Source organism: Colobus angolensis, unplaced genomic scaffold, assembly GCF_000951035.1.
Source record: "Colobus angolensis palliatus isolate OR3802 unplaced genomic scaffold, Cang.pa_1.0 Scaffold361, whole genome shotgun sequence".
NCBI lineage: Eukaryota > Metazoa > Chordata > Mammalia > Primates > Cercopithecidae > Colobus > Colobus angolensis.
In genome coordinates this window covers 1,537,096-1,561,570 of record NW_012116944.1, presented here as the reverse complement: position 1 = coordinate 1,561,570, position 24,475 = coordinate 1,537,096, and the positions used below count along the sequence as shown (strand labels likewise).

Here is a 24,475-nt window from a genome sequence, read left to right as displayed (position 1 = left end):
TCAGCCTCCTAAGTAGCTGGAATTACAGGCATGCACCACCACACCTAGCTAATTTTTGTAGTTTTAGTAGAGATGGGGTTTTACCATGTTGGCCAGGCTGGTCTTGAACTCCTGACCTCAGGTGATTCACCCACCTTGGCCTCCCACAGTGCTGGGATTACAGGTGTGAGCCACCGCACCTGGCCTATGATTCTAAACTTCAACAGAGAAGTCAAATCTGGAGTTAGAAATTTAGGAGTCACTATTGTCATTACTTTTTTAAAAGACTTAAGATTACTTAACAAGAAAGTACACAGAGGGAAGGGAAGAGATCCTAGGACCAGGTACAGGGTAATCTGACATTTTAGAAAGTGAAATAGGAAGATCCTCCAAAGGACACACAGTGAAGTAGGTGGAAAACCTGGGGCCTGGGGTGTCAGGATGCCCTAAAGAAAGAAATTTTTAAAGGAGGGCGTAGTGCGCTGTCTTTATGCCATTGCAAGATTGAATTAAGTAAGTTTATTGAAGTGAACAGTAAAGGATTCTCTTGGAATTACCTAATAAACATAGTACTTTGAAAATCAGAGAATCTTGACTTTAATACTCTAGGTAATACCAACTAGGGTGTCTATAATATAGTGATAAAATAAATAAAAAGATGAATAAATGCAAGTTCAGTGCAAATTTTAAATTATTTTTGTTTTGTGGAGAATTTAAAAAGATAAATTATTCCAGGTATCTAATTTCTTAGAGAGATTGTATCCCTTGTTTGTTTAGGGGAGGGTAACACAGGGGAAAGGACAGCTCCCCTTCCAACCTCAGGCTCTATTAGCATTTTGAGAAGCCAGCTTTGCCACATCACCATTTCTCTTACTTGTGTGATACAAGGCAGAGAATCTTTGCTCTACCAGGTGGAAGATTTGCTTTGTGGTTCCAAAATTGGAAGGAGTCTCAGCATCCACTCTTCCAAATTTTATAGAAGGGATCATTTATACTGGGGTCTCTCAGGACTCTCCCTCAGAATCTACTCCCCATAGTGGAGGAAAAAGGCTTCACTGTGTAAATTACCAAGTGTCCTTGGTGCTGCAGGGCAAAGGCCGTAGGCAGGTTCCATAGCCTTCGTTCCTGAGAGTCAACACTCATGAGTGCAGTGGTTGGCAAGAGAAGTAAACGGCAGTGGTGTAATGTGGATTCTTTCCTCCTCCCACTCTGAGAAACCCACCTGATTAAACATTTCCTTATCTGGCTTTGTCTGTTTACAGGGCTCATCGATGTCCCTTTCACGGTCGAACAGTCGTGAGCACTTGGGAAGTGGAAGTGAATCTGATAACTGGAGAGACCGAAATGGAATTGGACCTGGAAGTCATAGTGAATTTGCAGCTTCTATTGGCAGCCCTAAGCGTAAACAAAACAAATCAAGTGAGCTTTGTGTTTTATGTACACTTTTAGGTATCCCCAGATTAGAATGTGTTTATTTGGGTCAGAGTATCACTGTGGCCTCTCTGACTTCAAGTGCTTGGTGTAATTCACATGGCATCTCCTCTGTGAAGCCATCCTCGTTTCTCCCAGTGAAGCAGGAGAGGTTCTCTCCCCTCACTCCATTTTGTGCATGCTTTCACTCTAGCACTTGCCATACCTAAGGGTAATTACTTATCTACCTATGTTTATCTCCCTGTGAAATTTGTGCTCCACAAACCAGAGACTGTATTTGTTCATTTTATAAACATTTATGAAGTGTCCACATGTCAGGTATTCTGTTATGCTCTGCCTTATTGAATATTTCTTCCCAAATGCGTAGTAGACTGACACCTAGTAGGTAGGTGCTCAGTAAAAGTTTATGAAATGAATGCATCAATGGGTAATGTACACACATGCATCCAGGTGGTGACAGAAAGACAAGGACATAAGAAAGTGGTTGAGGCCAGGCATGGCAGCTCTTGCCTGTAATCCCAGCACTTTGGGAGGCAAAGGTGAGATGATAGCTTGAGCCCAGGGGTTTGAGAACAGTCTGGGCAACACAGTGAGATTTCCTCTCTACTGAAAAAAAAAAAAGCTGAGTGCGGTGGTATGCATGCACCTGTAGTCTTAGCTACGTGGGAGACTGACGTGGGAGGATCACTTGAGCCCAGGAGTTTGAGGCTGCAGTGAGCTATAATTGAGCCACTGCACTACAGCCTGGGTGACAGAGCAAGACCCTGTCTCAAAAAAAAACAATGGTTGAGAAAAATGTGATTGAATTAACATCTTAGACCGCTGAAGAAAGACTGTCCAGCAGGTGGCTACTCAAGATGAACAGCAAGGTTTGATTTTGTAAATAGACAAGATGTTGCTGAATTAGCATAAACAGGAAAAAAATTAACTTACAGCATGGGGATTCTGACTTTTAGCAAATCTGGCTGAGACTCAGCATGAGCCCATTGTTTTATCCACAACAGCACCCATACTTCTGGGCTATATAAACAGATGAAAGTTGATATTGTCGTCACAAGATATGCCCCAGTGCCTTTTTTCAGGGTTTTTGACACATTTGGAATCCTGAAACATGCAGAATATTTGAAGACTCCTTGAAGCAAGGCAATCTAGATGAGCATGGTAGACACTCAGTAACAGTCAGTTGTTAACGTTACTATCAGTCATGTCAGCTGTGTTGTCAGGAGTCTCAGATTTGAAAGGAGTAATCAGGTTGTTGGCCTAGTCTAAATAAGAAAGCATGGTCAACTATTTCATTCCTAAATGCACTGTCAATAATAGCCTGGAGACTCCCCATTAGTTACTGGCTGGATACCCCACCACTGACAGTATGATCAAGCTGAGAGTCAGGCTGGTGCCAGGCAGAGATGGAGGGGTGTAAATGATGTCCAGTCTCTAGCCCAAGATATGTTCATTTGGTGCTTCTCATTTTCTATCTTTATCTCCTTTCCCTTCATTTAACATTGGATAATTAAATTAACTGTACTACTCAGCTGAATTGAAGTTCAGGATTAAGATGGAGGATACATTACTATAAAGGAAAGATTAATGAAGCACAGTTACTTGGGTTTTGTCACCTTTTTTAGGGTATAAGGAGTTTAGGAGAGACTATAGAAACTACAAGTAGTTAAGACCAAAAAAAAAAAAATTAAGTAAAAGTAAGTTATAGGCTATTTTGAACATTTATCACTATGAACATTTTATTTTCAAACTTGTTTTTAAACATTTTAATTATATATTTTATTTAACCCAACATGTAAGATTCCTTTTAAATATGTGATCAATATAAAAATTATTTGAAATAGCTTATATTCTTCCTTAGGTTGTAGAAAATCTTTAAAATCTGCAGTGTATTGTGTACTGACAGAGCATTTTCATTCCCACTACCTCATTGCAGGTGCTCAGTAGCCATGTGTGGCCAATGGCTACTGTATTGAACAGCACAGTTTCAGATAATTTCTCTTAACACCCTTGTCAACATCACCAATGCTTCTATTTTCCCTGGGCGTCCCTATACCATTTGCTGCAGCATAATTCTCAGTAACACTTTTACTCTCAAAAAAAAAAAAAAAAAAGTAAATGTATCATTTGGACTATAAATTATATGGGCAGCCTTTTAGCCACTTTCATGTTGTCACGTCCCACATCCTGTGGTCACTCACCCCAATTTCCTTATCGCAGTCCACTTTGTGGCTTTGTGTCACCTTTGACCCAGTACCTCAGTAGTCACTCCTCCTCAAACTGTTTTTATGACTTTGGGGCCTCTGCTTCACCTTTAAATGGTGGAGTGTCCCAGGACTCAGTATCTTGAGGTGTGGTTTTGGGTCCTTTCTCTACACATTCACCCCAAGAGATAAACAGCTATCTTTAAGAGAAAAAGAAACCTTATCAGGAAATGCCTTCCGCTTGGGAATCATAAAGGACATCTCAACTGGGAGATGAAAACAACTGGAGAAAGTGATCAGTGACACCCAAAACCATACAGAACAAGATTCCTAGACTTGGCAGATGCATGGATCCCCAGAGTAGACTAGATGGGTCTGATTGGCTTTGGTCAGTGTCGTCCTCCCTCACCTCTTTGGGGTCCTCTCCTGAAGCCACATCCTTGGTGTAAGAAGACAGATTTCCCACACAGGCAAGAGCTCATTATTGGTCTGGGACGTAGAATGCCTGTACTCTGCTATAATTTCCAAGGGTGTGTGTGTGTGTGAGACTTACTTGGCTTGGTTCAATAGTCCATCACCAGCGCTTGCTTGTACTGGGTCTGAGAGCCACAGACAGTTTGTTGAAACCTTTGCCCACCAAGTCAGTTGCAGAACCAAGGCAAAGTTCAGCATTGCTGTTTTAAAAGTTTTCCCCAGAGACAGATTTATTTTTGTCCTAAATTAAATCCAGGAACCACAGCATCATTCCTATCACTTCATACATTACTCTTAATTTTGGAAGTATGCTGTTTTGTGACCTTGCTACCAAATTATATTTTTCTAGGGAGCAGCGTTTATGTGTTGCAATATCATACAATTCCTTTGACCAAAGGAAAGCCCAGGTGTAGATACAGAGAGCCACCCTGCCATCCAACGGAACCTGGACTTGCAATAACTTTCCATACCTTTATTTTGTCCCAGGGATCCTTTTTCCAGCTCCTCATTTAATTCACATGAAATCAATTATAAACAACAAATGCTTCTGACTACTCAGGGAGAATATGATGAATGATTATTAACTACAGAGGCACTGTTCCTGAATTTCTGCCTCCCAAGTGTAACCTTTTAAATGGCAAGAGCCTTCCTGAAAGCAATAACCAGCATTTCCTTAATGAAAAGCCAATATTTCAGTAAAGGATTGCTGTATTTCTACAGCTACTGCTCTATTCAGCTGAACAATGAAAGTTGAAATATTTAGGTGATTAAAACTTTTAATTAAACCATGTTCTCTCTGGGCATTTACACTTCAAGCCTGTCTCTCCTTTGCCTTTCAGCGGAACACTATCTCAGCAGTAGCAATTACATGGACTGCATTTCCTCGCTGACAGGAAGCAATGGCTGTAACCTAAATAGCTCTTTCAAAGGCTCTGACCTCCCTGAGCTCTTCAGCAAACTGGGCCTGGGCAAATACACAGATGTCTTCCAGCAACAAGAGGTCAGTCATTATTTATTTTCCCAAGTATCTTTGTTTTGATTGTGTGTATGATGACTTCTAGAATGAAATCACTTATTGACCTATGAGTATGCTTTCACTGAGCATTTATTCAAGTCTCATAGCTTGTTCTTGTTACTAAGAAAAATGTCATCTCATTTCTTATTTAGTGCAGCTAGTAAACACAGGATAGCAGAAACAGAGAAAATCATACTTGCAGAAAAATGTACAATAGCTGTCTAACAGTTTTAGCAATAAAACCCAATTGATGTATAGATTCATAGGAATTTTTGTAGTCACAGCTCCCTTAAGGTCAGCAACAAGTCTGTATTTAACATGATTTCATTTTGAATCTGTTGTTGTCTTTATTTGTGGCACTTATAAGTAAATAACAGCATCTGAAATATCTCTGGCTGTTCTTGACTCATCCTGGTCATACTGAGGTCTGTTCTCACAGAATATATGTTTTTTTCCAACATGTTCATTTATTCATTAACTTACTGTTTGGATTTTACCTGAACTGAGACAGAATTGAGATGTCTACTGAACAGTCGCGACCATGGATTTTGATCAAACTGATTAGCCATATCCTATTATGTACTGGCATAAAGAAAAGAGGCCCCAGGCATGATTCTTCCTAACAGTGCTCTCATACTACTGGGGCACAGCTAACTCAAAGTGTCAGAAAATTAAAATGGTTCTATACATTTGTGTCTTTTTCAAATCAAGACATGGTCCATGTTCGATGCTAGTTGGCTTAATTTTATGTTAGAGAACATCTGATTTAGTAATTTCTAGGCATGTGTCAGTTAATAAAGAATCTATGGTTTTTACTAGGCACTTTGTATCATAAATTCAATGTACTTGCCATGGTCCAATAAATTATTAAGTTTAAATGCTGAACATTTTTGTTTTTTACACTGAAAGAGCAATTGTCGTGTATATTAAATTTTAGGGTATTGGGTTTTTTTCTGTTTCCCCTACATCTGAGTTAGCATTCATCTAACCAAGAATTTTCTAAGCTGAATAAGCCTTTCATAATCAATGCATTAAATAATATGTCTCCTTATTTTGTCTTGCTGGCTAGTTGAGGGTAGCTGGAAGCAGAAGTGTTTTAATGTGTCCAGGCACAGAAGGTCAAAAAGCAAGAGATTGAATGTTAATTCAGTGATTTTCTGGGTTTGTTTTCATCTGTGTTTCCTATTTGAATAAGCATAGAAATTGTAGGCATTTCTTATTCCAGTTACTTCAAGCAGAAAAAAAACATGAAAGTATAAAGGCAAAGGAACTTAATTTAATATTTTATTAACTACAGCAGGGATCAGCAAACCGTGGTCTGCAAGCCCACTGCCTGATTTTGTAAATAAAGTTTTACTGAAACACAGCCACATTCATTTGTTTACATATTGTCTATGGCTTCCTTCCAGCTATAACAGCAAAATAAGTAACTGTAACAGTACATTATGGCCCACAAAGCCTAAAATATTTGCAGTCTGGTCCTTTAAGAGAAAGTTGGGGAACACTTGAGCTGAAAAATCTCTGTTATAGAATTTCTGAAAACATATTTAGAACTGTGATAAATGATGGCCTAAGGTGTTTTAAGATCTGGATTTACCTTCCAAATCAAAACAGGACAATTTAAATTATCCTCAATATCATTTAATGAAAAGTTTTACCTGTTTATGGCGTGTTGAAATTTGGTAATCTGCTTCTTTTCAATGTAGGATATTTTCTAATACTCAGATGTGACTTAACAAGAATCCCCCATAAGTAACTTCATGCGATTTAATTTATTGTAAGCATGATGAAGATTCATTTAGCAACTTTCACAGATGATATATCAACATGCATTATTACTAACCATAACTGCCAGTTATGTTCTTTGGTAAGCCCAGTGTTTTATATCTATATTATAGTGAATACTTACAACAGTTCTGCAGGATACAGTATTGTCAACCCTCTGTGCCCACAACTAGTGATGGCGGAGTCAGGAGCTGGACCCAAGTCTCTTTGGCCTCAGAATCCATTGTCTTTCTCTTCTTCACACTACCACGCTATCTTTTTTTTTTTTTTTTTTTTTTTTGAGATGGAGTCTCGCTCTGTTGCCCAGGCTAGAGTGCAGTGGCACGATCTCCACTCACTGCAAGCTCCGCCTCCCGGGTTCACACCATTCTTCTGCCTCAGCCTCCCTAGAAACTGGGACTACAGGCGCCTGCCACCTCGCCCGGCTAATTTTTTTGTGTTTTTAGTAGAGAAGGGGTTTCATCGTGTTCGCCAGGATGGTCTCGATCTCCTGACCTCGTGATCCGCCCACCTCAGCCTCCCAAAGTGCTGGGATTACAGGCTTGAGCCACCGTGCCCAGCCCTTCCACACTATCTTTAAAGGAAGGATGGCGAATCCTTGGGCAGTTTCCCTTCATAGTTTGTTCCTGATGCCAGAGAGTACAGTTTTATAGTTCCTGCAGATACTTCTTTTGTGTCCGTTTCAGTGATAGTTTGCTGGGTTGAGCCAAATGAACTGTAGATCTGATTGTGTCTGGGAATTCTTTCAATCCTGTGTAGAACACAAAGGAAGATGCCGTCTGTTTTATTATTTAGTTTCTTCTTTAAAAGATAAAGATACACTTAACCAATTCAAAATCCCAACCTGAGAAATATTTTTCTCTTTCCTGAACAGATAATGCTCTTCCTTTTATCAGTTCACAAAAATGGTACAATCTTTGTGTTTCCTTTTTTGCTATAGTTGCCAGGATGCTCAGAGCTAAGTCTTCTGCTAGAATCATCACTTCCATTTCACCGCCTTTCTTAATTCTTGTTTCTTAGGTTTGTGCTACCACCTTTCTTTTCTGGAAGTAGGCAGAGCATAATTAATAAATAAGTGTGATAACAAGTTGATCCTACAGTGGGAAAGAAAATAAGTAATTAATATATTGGTTATAGATTGACCTTTCTACCCACAGATTGATCTTCAGACATTCCTCACTCTCACAGATCAGGATCTGAAGGAGCTGGGAATAACTACTTTTGGTGCCAGGAGGAAAATGCTGCTTGCAATTTCAGGTGAATATAAATATTCAACTTTTATGTTAAAATCTGAATAACCTCTGCCAGTGGTCTCAGCCGTTGGGTTGTTTCTACCCGTTAACTGCTGGCTTACTAACCTGACACCTTGGTTGTGGTTTCAGAGGGTTTTTCTGTCAACAGTGTGACAAATCCTGAGACTGTCTTACTTTTTCATCAAGGCATTGCCTGAAAACCTGCCTTAACAGGGGTCATATCTGAACATAGATCTCTTCAGAAGTATCTAACCAAAATCGCCCTATGCAGATCATGAGAAGTGGGGGGTGGGAGTTTAATTCTCCTCTTTGCAGTTGTGTTAAACAGTAATCATTACACTAGTGAATAATTATTCTTGATTGGCAGTTATGTTTCAAATGTGTGTGTCCTTGCACACCGACTGAGATCATTGCACTGAGAAGAAAAGAATGCTGATTGCAATAGCGTGGAATCTGGCAGTGTTACTTGTCTTAATTCTTCTTAGTTTTCCCACTGTTTTAATAGAATTTATGAGTCACAGGACATAGTATCCTGAAGATAGTCACAGAATGAAGGAAAATAATGTCTGTCTCCCTAGGCCACTTTCTTTGTGCATCTGTTGCATATACATTTTAGAAAATGCTCTATACATATTTATTGGGTGCCACTCATTTGAAAGGAATGGAGCCAGATGATGAGTCAGGAGTTGGCAAATACATAGTAATGAACCTCAAAAAAGTGTTCAGAGAAATATGCGGAAATTTGAAGGAGGGAATGGGATTAGTTTTTGAAGACTTGCCAATAAAGTTCTTGAATGTCAAATTTATATGTATCCCAGTCTCAGAAAGACAGACACACCAGGGGCAGAAGCCAAGTGTCATGTGCTGTGGAAAAATGAATGCTTTTTCACAACACTGAATTTGCAGGCTATGCCTCAGTGAAGCCAGCAGTTGCATCCAACTGATGAAAGTCCATTCCAGACAGCGTTCACTAATCAGATCAGCAGATAAAATTTAAAACCTCAGTGGTTTTCCATTTTATTTTAGCAGCATTTTGAATGCCCCACCCATCTTCCCATAGGAAATCTTTATCTGAAGCAGATATGGGCAAAGCAGCCTTGAAATAGGAGTGGAAATCTGGCCATTGAGCTTCCTGGTGGCAACCTATTAGGTTCTTCTGTGGATAAAGTTCTACACTCATCAGTTTTACCAGAACTTCTAAAATTTATTCTCGGGTATACTGTGTACCCAAGAGGCTCTATTAATGGAACTCAACAGGGAAGACACATAATTCCTGCTCATAAGATCATCTTGGTATAGTGGAAAGAACACTGGATTCAAATAGGAGATCTGGGCTTTACCTATGCTAAGTCATGAGTCGTTGAGTGAGTTTCCAAACCTTTGGTTTTGGTTTATTAACCATGAAGGTAGATTGGAATTTGTGATTGTACAAAGGTCACCTTACATTTCTAAGATCTATCCTTTCATGTGATATCATCAGGCTTAGTGAAAATGGACAAAACTGTAGTTTTATTACTTGTTTTTTTACCATCTATGATAATAGAGTAACCTTTTAAATTTGTTTTCTGTAAAGCTCAGCCTCAGGGGGCTATCCCTAGACTCAAGCTAACTTTAACAGTTTTCATATTCTTTTGTTAATTTGCAAATGAAATTTATATTTGAAATGTGATTAGCTTGTGCATTCACCATACCTATACTGTTGAAATATGCCTGCAGGTCAGCAATTTTATATCAGTGAAGGGCATAGTCCAGAGCTCCATAGTCTGGCACTAGAGGTTCATGGAATGGCAGTGAGGATATAGTGAAAACTAAGTTCATTTTTTGGTGTCCCAACCCAATTCTGAATTCTGTAATGCTTTTAGCAACAAGCAGATAGCTGTAAATACGTTCACGAGTTGTAGATAGATCATCAATATCTTTACTCTGGAATATATCAGTATCTTTTGGGGGAGGTAAGATGGGAATCAGAAAGGTTTCAAGTTCTCTATTTTAAAAGAAATAATATTTTTTCTAATCATTATCTTCTTTGTCATTCTATTGAGGTTATATAGTACTTTTGCAGACTTCCGCTCTCAGTGGGGTTCACCAGGTCCTCTTGCTTTTAAAGGGAGTTTGAGACCGACTAAAATGCTTTATGGCTGCTCTGCACAGCATAAAGGACTTGATTATTTTAAGAATAATTTTGTCTTACTTTGTTGAGTGCATTTGTTTGAACCTGGTAAATTATTTTCTCTGAAAGCAATACATTTTTATTGAGAAAATTCTTCATCAAAAAGCAAAGCTTCTTTCTCCAATTCAGCTTATCTGATAACAAAGGCATCCATTTATAGTCCCAGAACATTCTGTCTCCCTGTAGATGCAGTATAGCTGGGCAGTCTGGACTCACATTTGTCTTATGGTTACAGATTGGTTAGATCCAGAGTTTGCTTAAAATTCCTTTTTAATTTTGTAGATTTTAAACTTATAATCTGAGTGATTCTTTCAGTATAAGGTTTTGTTTTATTTTTAATCTCAGGCCAAAATACATTTAATGTTATAGCAGTAGATGAAATTTATCTCTAATGGAGATGGATCAAAGTATAAATTTGATCTCTTTTTCCCCAAATCCACTTTTTTTTTGGAAAATTCACAGATTTCTCTCAGAATATGGTCATGATTGGTTAAATGTACAGGGACTCAGTGAAAGGACGCTTAGCATCCTGTCAACAGGCTTCCCACTACGGCCTCAGGTAGATCTAACATTTCCCGACCTATTCTTTTAGTTTGTGACTCTGTTCAGATCCGCAACAAGATCCTGAGAGCTGCCAGGATTGTGTGAACCTTGGAATTTCAAAGAAAAAGGTTGGTATTTTCCCAAACCATCCCTTAGGCTTACTGAAAAATATTAGAGGAGTTTGCCTTATCATTTAAAAAACAACAGCAACAACAACAATTCTAAAGTCTCTTCAGTAGGACTTGACCTTGATAACCTCTCTGGAAGATTTATCTCTGTGCATCACATTTAAAAACATAAATATGAGACTAGCCTGGCTGACACAGTGAAACCCCGTCTCTACTAAAAATACAAAAAAAAAAAAAAAATTAGCCGGGCATGGTGGCAGGTGCCTGTGGTCCCAGCTGCTTGGGAGGCTGAGGCAGGAGAGTGGCGTGAACCTGGGAGGTGGAGCTTGCAGTGAGACGAGATTGCGCCACTGCCCTCCAGCCTGGGCAACTGAGCGAGACTCCGTCTCCCAAAAACAAACAAACAAAACATATATATATATATATACACACACACACACATTGTCTTAGCAACTGTATCGGTTAGGGATATATATATATACACACACACACACTGTCTTAGAAACTGTATCGGTTAGGGTTGGATTCCCTTGTGATCATTTTACCGTTTCAAAGATCTAGCTGATGTGTCTTTTCAGAGTAAAGTTTTTAATATTTATTTTGAAAAACTTTGTCTTCATGGCCCAGTTGTTGTCATGTGCTCAGTTATATGTGTTGTATATGCTAAAGGAGAATGTTGTTTGGCCTCATTCCTTCTTTTTTCTTTGCTGTAAAATGGGAATGTCCTCCCAAATTGTATATTATTCCCCCGGGAAAAATGGAGGCCGAAGATAGTCCCTAGCTTGAAGATGATAAAACTTTTCCAGGCTGTGTACTTAAGGGGATTCATTTATTCTTAACGCTTCTATTAAGTTTGCCTTTAAATATATTCAATTCTGTCTTGATTTCTGAATTTTGAAGTACTCTGTGTGTGTGTGTATGTGTGTGTGTGTGTGTGTGTGTATTAACAAGATACATGTATTCAACTTTTAATAGGAATGTCATTGCCACTGTGTTTCTGGAGGAACTTGAAACAACAGCCATCTGTATGCATGCCGGCATGTGTCTTTTGCTTGTAAAGTTACCTTCCTTGCTTCTTCAGAGTGAAGCTGGGTTTTTCTATTTAAAAATTAAATTTGGTACGTTAAAATAGCAAATAAAGCTCTGTTATCTGCCATAGTTGGAAATACCGATTTCTCAGATTTGTATTCCTGATGCCTCGGTTGGTCTTCTCTGTCCAGTGGGTCACTGAAGGCCAGTGCTCAGGGCATTGACCTTTCCATCAGGCATGCGAAGTTTCACTTCTGTCACTTAGTACCTGTGTGGGCAAGTGACTTAGTCTATTTTTTAAATCAGTTTTCTCACCTGTAAAATGGAGAATGGTAATATTATCTATCCCTTAAAGAAGACTTGAACAGGGCAAAATAAATGTAAAGTGCTTGTCGTACAATAAGCCTAATGAATCATTGTTATTTTTCTTCTGTCCTAAGACCTATGTGTGAACAAAAGAGAGATGTCTCCACTGTTGTTTTGACCATATAGGGCATGCGTTTACATTTTGGAAGGCAGTGGGGTAAAATGTTAAGGGTGTTGGTCATCTTCCAGAACTTGGCCACAGGAGCGTGTCTGGTCATATGGTCATCCTTAACGCCATGCAGTCTGTTACAACCTGAGTCTGTGTCTTCAGCATTACTGTAGATGGCCATATCTTACATTGTAATTTCACAATTCAAAAGGGGATTGTGTGTGTGTGGCTTAAAAAGTACTGAGTACCTTGCAAATATAAGGTGAACCACCTGCGCTAGCCCCTCAAAGAGACAGCTTAAAGCAAGTCAATTACATAATCCCTCTAATCTATTTTAAACTGAATAAATTTGAGGGTATTTGCATTTGTTGGTATCAAAAGCCTAATTTGCATATTCTGATGATTCTGTGTACTTGCATGAGTTTGTCAGAACGAGTTACATCAGTGATTTTGAGTTGGGGGCGGAGGTTGATGCATACTCATAAAACAAGGTAGTCTGTTTCAATTAACTGTTTATCTTTCCAGTTAATAACTTTTAGTTGGCAAAAGACAAACAGCGTTTTCAGAATACTCTAATTTCTTTACAATTCTAATAGGGCACCTCAGGTCTGCCCTGAAATTTTAGATTCAAGTATTTGTTGTTTGTGAGCATTAATTTTCTAAGCTGATACGATTGTTTTACTAGATTAATTTTGTATTCAAAGAAACCTACTCATATGCCTCTTTCTAAAACTCTTTCTGACTCAAGAAGTGTAGGCTTCATGAGTTGGCAGAGCCATGGGGGCTGTGGCTTAATACAGTTGACTGTGGAACAACATGGATTTGAACTGCACAGGTTCACTTATACACAGAGTTTTTTCAATAAATATATTGGAAATATTTTTGGAGATTTGTGACAACTTGAAAAAACTTCCAAACTGCATAGCCTGGAAATATTAAAAAACATTAAGAAAAAGTTAGATATGTCAAGAACGCATATGTGTGAAATATATACAGATACTAGTCTATTTTCTCATTTATTACCATACAATATACAGATCTATTCTAACATGTTAAAATTTATCAAAACCTCACAGACCATATATGGCACCATTGGCAGCAGAGAGAAATGTAAACAAACATAAAGACATTTTAAATCATAACTGCATAAAATTAACTGTTATATACAGTACTACTGTAATAATTTCACAGCCACCTTCTGTTGCTACTGCGGTGAGCTCAATTGTTACAAGTATCTGCTTAAAGCACTGTACACTAATCTCCACATGAGCAGTTAATCTCTCCAGTAAGTTGTATATCACAGTTACAAGTGATCTCTCACAGTTCTTGGGTATTTTTCATTGTGTTTAGTACAGCACCATAGACCTTGAATAACACCATAGAACCCACATAAAGTGCCACTAGTGCTCTCAAAAGCAAAGAAAAGTCATGATATCATGAGAAAAAGTTGAATTGCTTGATATGTACCACAGATTGAGGTGTGTAGCTGCATTTGCTCACCATGTCAAGATAAGTGAATCCAGCATAACGACTATTGTAAAAAAAAAAAAAGGAAAAGGAAATTTGAGAAGACATTGCTACAGCTACACCAGCAGATGCAAAAGCCTTACACTTTTTGCAGAATACCTTTTTTATCTTGCATTGAAAATGCAGCTTTTAGAGTGGGTGCAGGATTGTTATAAAAAAGCATACTTACTGACTCCATGATTCAAGAAAAAGCAAAGTCTATATGACAACTTAAAGCAAAAGGAAGGTGAAGGATCTAAAGCTAGAGAAATTAATGACAGCAAAAGATGGTATGTTAATTATAGAAAGAGGTTTGGCTTAACAAATGTGAAGATAACAAGAGAAGGAGCTTTTGTCAACCACGAGATAGCAGATGAGTTCTCAGACACGGTTAAGAAAATAATTGAGGAGAAAGATTGTACACCTGAACAGGTTTTTAATGCAGATGAAAGGGTCCTATTCTGGAAAAAATAAAAATGCCACAAAGGACTTTTATTAGTAAGAAAGAGAAATGAACACCCGAATTTCAGACAGGAAGGGATAGGCTGACTACTGCTTTGTGCTAATGCAGTCGCGTTTATGATCAGGACTGCCCTTATCTATAAAGCTGCCCACCCTTGAGCCTTGGAGGGAAAAGATAAATACCAGCCACCAGTGTTTTGCACAAGAAGGCATGGATACCAAGAATGCTTTTTCTAGACTGGTTCCATTGATACTTTTTCCCTGAAGTCAGGAAGTAACTTGCCAGTAAAAGACTGACTTCTAAAGTTCTTTTAATGGTGGATAATGGCCCTGGCCGCTGGAAACCCCCTGCGTTTAACATCAGAGTCATCAAACTAGTTAACTTGTCTCCAAACACAGAGTCTCTAATTCGGCTTCTAGATCAGGTGGTCATAAGGACCTTTAAGGATTGTTACACATGGTACTTTATGGAAAGGATTGTCAAGGTTATAGAAGAGAACCCGGATAGAGAAAACATTATGAAAAGCTGGAAGGATTACACCATTGGAGATGTCATTGTTTTTACAGAAAAAGCTATGAAGCCATCAGGTCCAAAACAATGAATCCCTGCTGGAAAAAAAAACTATCCAGATGTTGTGCATGACTTCACAGGATTTACCATAGAGCCAGTCAAGAAAATCATGAAGGAATTGTGGATATGGCAAAAAATAATAATAAAATAAAGGTAAAGGGTGAGTGAGGAATTTCAAGATCAGATCTTGGAGAAATTCGAGAGCTAATAGATACCACACCAGAGGAATTAACAGAGATGACTTGATGGCCATGAGTGTTTCTGAACCACTGCCAGACGATGAGGAAGACAGAGCAAGCAGTGCCAGAAAGCAACGGACGTTAGACAGTCTGGCAGAAGAGTTCCGATTATTCAAGACTGCTTCTGATTTTTTTTAATGACATGGATTCTTCTATGATAAAACAGTGGAAGAACGAGTAGTACCATATAGAAACATTTTTAAAGAAATGAAAAAAGCAAAAATGGCAGACAGAAATTATGATGTATTTTTGTAAAGTTACACCAAATATGCTTGCCTCTCCTTCCACCACCCCTACCTCTTGAACCTCTACTGTGCCTGAAACAGCAAGAGCAACCCCTTCTCCTCCTCCTCCTCAACCTACTCACTGGGAAGACTTCAGGGAGGAAGACTTTGTGATCATTCACTTGCACTTAATGAATACGTAAATATATTTTCTCTTCCTAATGAATCTCTTAGTGTTTTCTCTGGCTTAGTTTATTGTAAACATGCAATATAAAATACATATACAGAACATGTGTTCATCAACTTACTGGTAAGGCTGCTGGTCAACAATAGGCTATTAGTAAAGTTTTCAGGGAGTCCAAAGTTATACAGGGATTTTTGACTGCATGGGAGCAGGAGTGTTTGCACCTCAACCTCTGCATTATTCAAGGGTCAGCTGTACTTCAGGTGCTCCCCCAATTTCCCTGTGCTTAGGTGTGGGATCTTCTTTTCATATCTGACTTTAATAACTAAATGATTGCCGTGTTTGACGTGAATGAGTTCAGTAGCTGTAATAATTTTCTGTGCCATCAGTCATACGTCCTTTCACGAGCTTTGATTGTTCTCCTTGCTTCTGAAATGACCTTTGGAGTAGGTCAAACTGTTTAATTTGGTTAGAGAGTTCTGAGAATGGTATATCCTCCAATATAGTTTACAGACTATAATAGATACTTTGCTGGCAGGAGTTTACGAATTGCAACAAAAACTATTTGCTATCCTTTGTTCTCTAGACTATCAATATGCTATCTTTTATACCATACTTTCTAGTATTTCAGAATTGCCTTGATCATCAACTAAAGTTTTCCTTTTGCTGCCAGACTTGACTTTCCTCAAAAAACCTACCACGTCACCATTTTCTGAGCTCTAGTGCTATGTCCTGTAGTATACATAGAATTTCTCTTGAGCTCCTAACAATTCTCTCTTTCTCTCTCTAGAACTAAATAAAAACCGAAGAAAGCTTTTTGAATCGCCAAATGCACGCACCTCTTTCCTGGAAGGTGGAGCGAGTGGAAGGCTACCCCGTCAGTATCACTCAGACATTGCTAGTGTCAGTGGCCGCTGGTAGCAGCGCCCTCTTGGCACATGCCCGCTGACTAACTGTAAAGTGGACACAGGAGATGTGTGAACAGCCTTCACAGCACACCGTCCTCAGCACTCTGGGTGTCTGGTATCAGGACCAAAGCATCTTATTCGCACCTGTACTTTATGGCAAAAAGGAAGAAAAGAGAGATGTTCTTGTGATGTCATGCAGAACACCAAATGTGGATTACTTTTTTAAAATGGCAGTTGGACAGAATTTGCAATATGAGGATAGGGCTTTATTTCCTGTTTTTATTTACCTATATAACATATGCACTGATTTTTTTTTTTTTTTTTACTTAAAATGAAGGATGAATTGACATCTGGGATGCCAGAGAACTTAGAATTTATTTTGTTTGCTTGTTTTGTTTTGGTATTTGGGGATTTTTAGAAAATAATCAAAGTGGAATTTTCTGGTACTGCTTTAAAATAATTATTGCGGTCTTTCAGCACTTTACACGTTCTAATTTCTTGTCCTGTGGAAATTCTTCCTGTCTCCATCTCTCTCATTTTCATGTCACCTACATGTTGGTACAGATCAGAGTTAGTCACATTTTTCTGACTGCATCAAACTTATTTGAAATGGTACTGGATCTTAGTTTCTGTGCAGAATATTCTGTGACTTTGGGAAACTTAAGTGACTCCGCTTGCTTCTGGACCAATTCTGTTTCATGTATGTTAGCATCCTAGAAACACCTAGCAATGGACCTAGTTCACAGTAATAGGTGCAAAGAAAGACCAAATGGACTTTGCAGTATTAACCCTTTGCAGTCGTCATACTTAGCTGCTGCCTGTAATGCTAAAATGATTTTAATGGTTGTCTGGAAGCAAAGGGCTGTTTTTTTAGTATATTGCCACTAAAGGACATTTATTTATATCAAACTTTTATTTTTAGATATTATAAGCATACAGTACATAATTGATGAAATTGATATTTACTAGAGATTTATGGTAGAGAATGGACAACATTCAATAACTGGAGCCCTAGATTGTCACTTTATTTAAAAAGACAAATAATCATCTGACAAGACAGCACTGTTGCCATTATGAGGAGAAATAGATTGCAATCCTTATCATGTACACGTTAGCTATGTTCCGTATGGCCACAGGACTTTCCTAAAACCCTATCTGTCTGCTTGAAGTAGACTTATGTTTGTTGAGAATGAACAGGCTTATTTGAAGCCTCCAGGGTGACAGTTCATAAAGACAGCTAAGTTCTGAAGGAAAAACAAAAGATATTTTTTAAGTGGCTAGAGTCATTATTACAATCTTATACTGTGAAAGTCCAAGAAATCAGGCAACATTGTTTCCTGGGTCTTTTCAGAGATCTTATAGATTTATGAAGTGTTTTTAATCCATGAAGAAAATCACTAAAGTGCCTTTCTTTCTTCAAAGCAATATTATTTCCAAGTATATTAATTTGTTAGAAAACTTTCCCATAGGAAATGTTGTCAGTTACCTGTACTGTAAAGGGTTATTTATGTCCAGTAATCAAGATTTTCTACATGGACATAAGCCACTCTCACGTGCTCTCAGCAGAAGGCATTAGATAAGCATATACAAGAGTTGGGTACTTTTATATAAATATGGGATAAGAAATATTTGCCTGACACTTTTCCATGGCTGAGTCTGACCATTACAGTAAGAACAGGAATTGAAGAGGCATTTTGCACACAGAAAATTTTCACTTTAAAATATGGTGTATGTTACCTTGAAGGCATAGATAATGGGCCTGTCATAAAATTATCGATTATAACTGGCACTGAGGGACTGCCCTTTTTAAATTAAACTAAGCCTTATCTGCTTAAGGATGTTGAACTGAATCACTCCCTTTACTCATCCTGTGCATATGTGTACAAACGGTCTTGTGGATCATGTGATGATCATCCATCTTATTTGATTGTATTAATGCATCATGCTAAACATTTAACACAGGTTAACAATACCAGATTTGTGTCCTGTTCAACAACTCAGTACTCTAAATGTTGTTTTTAATAAGACCTTCCCAGATAATAATCATTTGGAGCTCTTTTCCCAGCTCTCTACCATGCATTTGCAACAGGAGGAAGATGGAATGAATATGCAGTATTAAGTTGATTTATGAACAGTGCTTTGATATGCCAAAGGGGAAACTGTCCCACTTAAATTAGATTAAGTAGGGTGGCTAAAAATAAATAAAAACACTGGAAATTATTTCTCTCACTTTCTCTTGATACAATGAAGGGAATATGACACTACAGTATACAGAGTTGTTATATGATGCACAAAATATTTTGATGATTTGAATAAATGTTAACTTTTAATCTGCGCCTTAATAATGACTGGTTATCTGTAAATATAGAACAGATACAGATTGTATTTTTCTGTGGGTTTTTGTCCTTTTAGTGATTTTTTTCCAAAAATGAGAGATGGAATTAACATTGAAAATGGGGATTTTTTCTAACCGAATCAATTGTTACATGAAAAATAAATTTATATAACCCCTTTGTATTGCTCTTGCTAGATGAAGTGTGTCTTTTTTTAAAAGCAAATCTGTACGCATAAACTCTATGCCTATCTTTGTTTTCTAAGAAATAATTCTTTTTTTGGCCATTTTTGGCAAAGTTGAAAGATGTTTCTGCAGTAGAATTGCATATGCATTCTGTGTTCTCTTATTTTGCATTGACATTCCTCATTTTCAACCAGCAACCAAAGCACTTTATTTTAGTCAGTGAATCCAGGACCAGTCATCAATCATTGTTTCTTAGGCCACCCATAGGTACATACAAAAGAGTAGCATTCTAGAACAGGTTTTATTCTTGTTATTTCTTTTCTTTTATAAAGACTCAAGTGTATGACCGCTTTGACAACCTCATTTATCAGTAAAGGCTGACGTGATCCTGGGCTTTTTGATCCAGGTTCCCCTTTTCAGAGACTGCCATTGTGTTACCTATCACACTGTGTGTTTACCATGCCATGCACTGAGATGCTCACTGGACTCATGCTAAACGAAATTGACACTCTCTTACTTATTCTGAGATTTTGCTAAATCTTAAAGAAAACCTAGCCCTCCACACATTATGCCTCCAGGAATATTTCCCCTGAATTATCCATGCCAGTGGTTCTTAAACATTGTTTCTAAAACAAAAATTCTTTTGATAATTGGAATCTTACCTGTGACCCAATATTAAATTATTCATGTATTACTTATTCGGCTCATTATATACATACTAATGACACATAAATATTTAGTAAATGTCAGGCTCTGGTCTAGGAACAGTCATGAATAAAACAAAATCCCTTGCCCTCCTTGATGGGTGCAGCACACCAACATGGCACAAGTATACATATGTAACAAACCTGCACGCTATGCACATGTACCCTAGAACTTAAAGTATAATAAAAAAAAAAAAAAAAAAAAGAACTTGAATTCTAAACGGAGAAAGGTGGCGCTAAAGAGGGAGAGGTTGGAGGATGGACTATCCCCACCCTTCATATGGGTCTCCATGTGTTTACCACACTCCAGGGGGTCTCGAGAGAGCTCTCTAGAAACCCGTTTTTAACAAAACTGTTAAAAGTGGCTGAGCACAGTGCCTCATACCTGTGATCCAGCACTCTGGGAGGCTGGGGCAGGCGGATCACATGAGGTCAGGGATTCGAGACCAGTCTGGCCAACATGGTGAAATCCCATCTCCCCTAAAAATATAAAAATCAGCCGGGCATGGCGTTGCACGCGTGTAGTCCCAGCGACTCGGGAGGCTGAGGCAGGAGAATTGCTTGAACCCAGGAGGCAGAGATTGCAGTGAGCTGAGATCACAATAATTGCACTCTAGCCTGGGCGAAGAGTGAGATTCCATCTAAAAAAAAAAAAAAAAAATCCTGTTAAAAGTACCCACCAAGTTGAAACAAGCCTCAAATGCAAAATATTCCTTCCTCTCATTCCCCCTCCCTCCCTATCTCTAGGTTCCACAGGTTTAATCACCTTCTGAAAAGGAACGTGTGGCCCAAAGTGCTATGTTCTACTGCTTTATAGCTATACCCTATGATGATAATGGCCGAGGACTCATCACTTCTTAGACTTGACTCCAGGTTACTTTGGAGTTTTTAGAAATCAAGTTTGCCTGAACGTGATTTTTGTTACCAAGAATACTCCAAAGAATGCATTAATACTTGGAAGTTAATTCCAAATGTAGACCTCCCACAAGACAATAGTGCAATAAATAGAGTCTCCTTAGATGACTGTTTCCAAGGGAACGTCACTCCCTTGGCTATATAAATCCCGGTATATACTGTTAAATTAGCTCAGAATTTATCCTGGCTTACATACTTAGTAATTTTGAGAATTCAAATGTATTGAAGTGCATTTAACCTAATTTTGATAATCTGATGTTGAGTCAATGTATTAAATATTCCAGTCGTCACCAGAGGCCATGATTCTCCTACAGTCCCACTCTAGGTAAGTCAGCTTCCTTTCTTCTCCTCAAACAGCCTTTTGGATAACTTACAGGTCATCTGGCTGAGAAGTAAAGACTTTGGACTTTGTTGTTTTACAAACATGCATTTAGATCTTGTCCATAGACCTCAGGTAAATTTCTCTGTGTCTAGGAGTCCTCATCTGTGAAATGGAAATAATATTTACCTCTGAGAATAGTTGAAAGGATAAAGAGAAGCTGTGTGTAAATTTTTCTGCACGGTACAAGGCACAGAGTGAATTAATTACAGCTACTATTATGACTAACAGGATTTTCCTTTCACTGCAAGGGCGTATCTTTGCCCATCAGGGATCCTCATTGTGTTCATAATTCTTCTGTATCAGAAGGAGAAAGCCCATTTCCTGTGCCCCAATGTCAGAACTGTAAACTCCAGTCTCAGGGACCCACCTCCTGGTTAATAAGGTTGAACTCAGAACACTGTCCTGAAGGTCAGGGTCAGATTTCTGCACCTTACTTGGTTGCTTTTTATTTTATTCTTTTAAGTCTCTGATTCACCAGAGTGTTGAAAACTGGGCTCTCCATATGGGTGGAGAAGGTTAGTAGCCAATTCTAATAGTCATATATTTTGTGCCTAATGGCCCTATTCCCTGAAAGTTCTCATTACCCTAAATGGTATTCACTCCCTGTCACCCACAAGGTCACCTCCATCCTAGCCCTGGTTGCTGAATTTCTCCCACTTTTATTTCTCTCTGCCCACCACTACCACAGGATCTCATACAAACTCCCTTTGTGTGCGTGTAATGAGCTTGGCTTTTCTTTTGAAAGGAGCCATCTGCCTGTATTTGTGCTGTTTAGTTGTTTTTCACTTTAAAAAGTGAACAGAGTTAGATAATATTTGACCATTCCTACAGACAGGCCAGGACACTTCAAAAACACTTCATCAAGGGATTTCACATTTTTGTTGCTTTTTAAAATACTTTGACTCACTCTGAAAGGAGGCAAGTGGAGCTTGAAGTTCCCTTTCTCAAGGGTTAGGCCATGAATGTGTTTGGAACAGATTTTGGGAATTGGAGTCTGAATCTGATTTAGGAGGCAGAATTTCAGTGTGGGAACCAGAATCTTTAGGAAAAAATTACAGTAACCGAAATGTTTCAACTTCATAATAGGATGTTTGGATGAGTTACAGGAGGGAAAAAAGAGTAGCTCAATAATTGGGTGTGTGTGGCCCTTTTTTTCCAGGCCAGAGAAAACAAATGACTCTGAACTCACTGTCTTCACTGCTGCTTAATTCCTCATAGAGAGGCTGTGGGAATTAGACATTAAAAGACCTTAGTAAAACATCTAGAAAACAATTTATGTTCAAACAAAATTTTCACCCAGGCACAATTGACTTTTTGTCCAAATTGCTGATACAATTTGATTCAAAGTCGCTGTGGATAAATTTTCCAGTTTTATAAGTTTGGGGACGTAGGTGGGTGACATTTCCTTATTTTTTCCCCTCTTTAACAGAATCATAGGCTGATATTAATAACAGCCAGGATTGGAGTGGTGGCTCATGCTTGTAATCTTGGCACTTTGGGAGCCTAAGGCAGGAGGATTGCTTTAGCCCAGGAGTTCAAGGCCAGCCTGGGCAATATAGGGAGACCTCATTTCTATTAAAAAAAAAAAAAAAAAATTGCCACATGTGTGGTGCATACCCATAGGCCCAGCTACTGTGGAGGCTGAGGTGGGAGGATCACTTGTGCCCAGAAGGCCAAGGCTGCAGTGAGCTGTGTTTATGCCACTGCACTCCTACTTGCATGACAGAGCAAGACCCTATCTCAGAAAATAGCCAAATGAAGTTGCTGTAGGTAAATTCTTCCTATGGATTGAAAAATGTCCACAAAGAAAAATTATGCTACCTTCTGCTTCATGAATCTGAGTTAAATTCCTAAACGAGAAGGGGAAATTCCATCTTGTTCCTTTCTTTATACATTTAAAAGCTTTTTAAAAACACATAAAACGACCTTAAATATTTTCACGGTAAAAATGTGAAGATGGGGAGGCTTTAAGGAAAGTTACAGCTTTGCCTGTCATATAATAAATTTTATACCAGGCACTCCTAGTATAATGAGGATATCTTTAAAGAACTGACTTGCATAAAAAATATCAAAGAACATAGAATCGAGTTAGAAAAGAGTATCATGGGAATGATGATGATAATATTTGCCTCCCATGTGTCATCATAAGCCTAGTATAAATGCAAACCTTTTGGAATATCCATGTGATGGGAAATGTAAATATGAAAAGTGGATTCATTACTTTCTAGTCACAATATTTTTCAGCCAATTAAGAAGGAGAAGCCAGTTAAAGAAATAATATAAAATGAAAACATTTTGATTTTGAGCCTTTTAATTTTTTCAATTTTAATTAAAACTTTCAAATCTTTAATTGCCTAACTTTATGTCCTCTCCATACAGTATTTCTGTATGAAGGATTCTCTATTTCTGCCAGTTTGTTAACAACAATTAAATTTAGTTGGTGCAAATACAGGTGTTCATTATATGAGCATTTCTCAAACCATACGCGCTGAAAAGCCAGTTTTTTGTTTTTCAATTTGTTTCAGACTAATATATTTGTAAAATATAGTAAAAATGTTGTGATCATAGAAAATTGCTATGAAGTTTTTAAATGCTTACTCTGACTTTCTGTACTTACCATGAACCAGGATTAAATACTTCTTGGAGATATATATATATATGTATCTGTCCACAGACCACTCCTAGAGCAGTACTGAATTATAAGTTTTTCATAAAAGAAACTTTAAGAATGTCTTCAACAATATATGGAATTATCAAGTGTCATTGCATGCTTTATCAGCTGTGCCAGCGTGGAGAGAACTTAAACGTGCTTTCAAGTATCTTTAAGACACAGTGACTTGTATAAACCTCTTAGAGACAAATCAAAATGTGCCTCCCATGTGTGCTCAATGTAAATGTGCTTTTCTTTTGATTTCTGCTTTTTGGCCAGTCCTGTGGCTGCTACTGCAGCTCCCCGTGTGTTTAATGTATCGAATTCCCCCTGTGCTAGTTTCTCCATCTCACTTTGTCCCATTTATTTATGCTTTCCCACAATTGAGGGAAAATAGCATTTTCAGTCACTTGGAGGAGGATTTATTTTGTGTGGCAGGACCTCTAGATTCTGGCATGCTTTGGAAGTAGAAAAAATTTTCTTTGATATCCTCAAGATGGTAGTTTGCTGGGTTCCAAGGAGAGGCCATCAGGGCACACATGTAACAGTACAGCATTTTGGAGGCAGGCCCACTGCCATTTTCACCCTTGGAAGGCTAATACAGTCCACTTTGTTTGAAGCCACTCTTTATTAACAGATGTTAAAACGTTACCTCCTGAAGATGCTCTTAGAAATTGATTTTAGGCCAGGCGCGGTGGCTCACGTCTGTAATCCCAGCACTTTGCG

General features: G+C 38.3%; 1 protein-coding gene across 1 annotated transcript in view; it reads left to right on the top strand.

Moving 5' to 3' along the window:
• BICC1 (BicC family RNA binding protein 1) overlaps positions 1-19,109 on the top strand; it is a 324,759-nt gene extending 305,650 nt beyond the window's left edge. Inside the window, exons 18-21 of the mRNA XM_011953455.1 lie at positions 1,242-1,398; positions 4,928-5,088; positions 8,046-8,145; positions 16,463-19,109. Coding sequence (XP_011808845.1) covers positions 1,242-1,398; positions 4,928-5,088; positions 8,046-8,145; positions 16,463-16,593 — 549 coding nt within the window. The 3' untranslated portion in view covers positions 16,594-19,109. The remainder of the gene's footprint in view (positions 1-1,241; positions 1,399-4,927; positions 5,089-8,045; positions 8,146-16,462) is intronic.
• Positions 19,110-24,475: the final 5,366 nt, after the last annotated feature.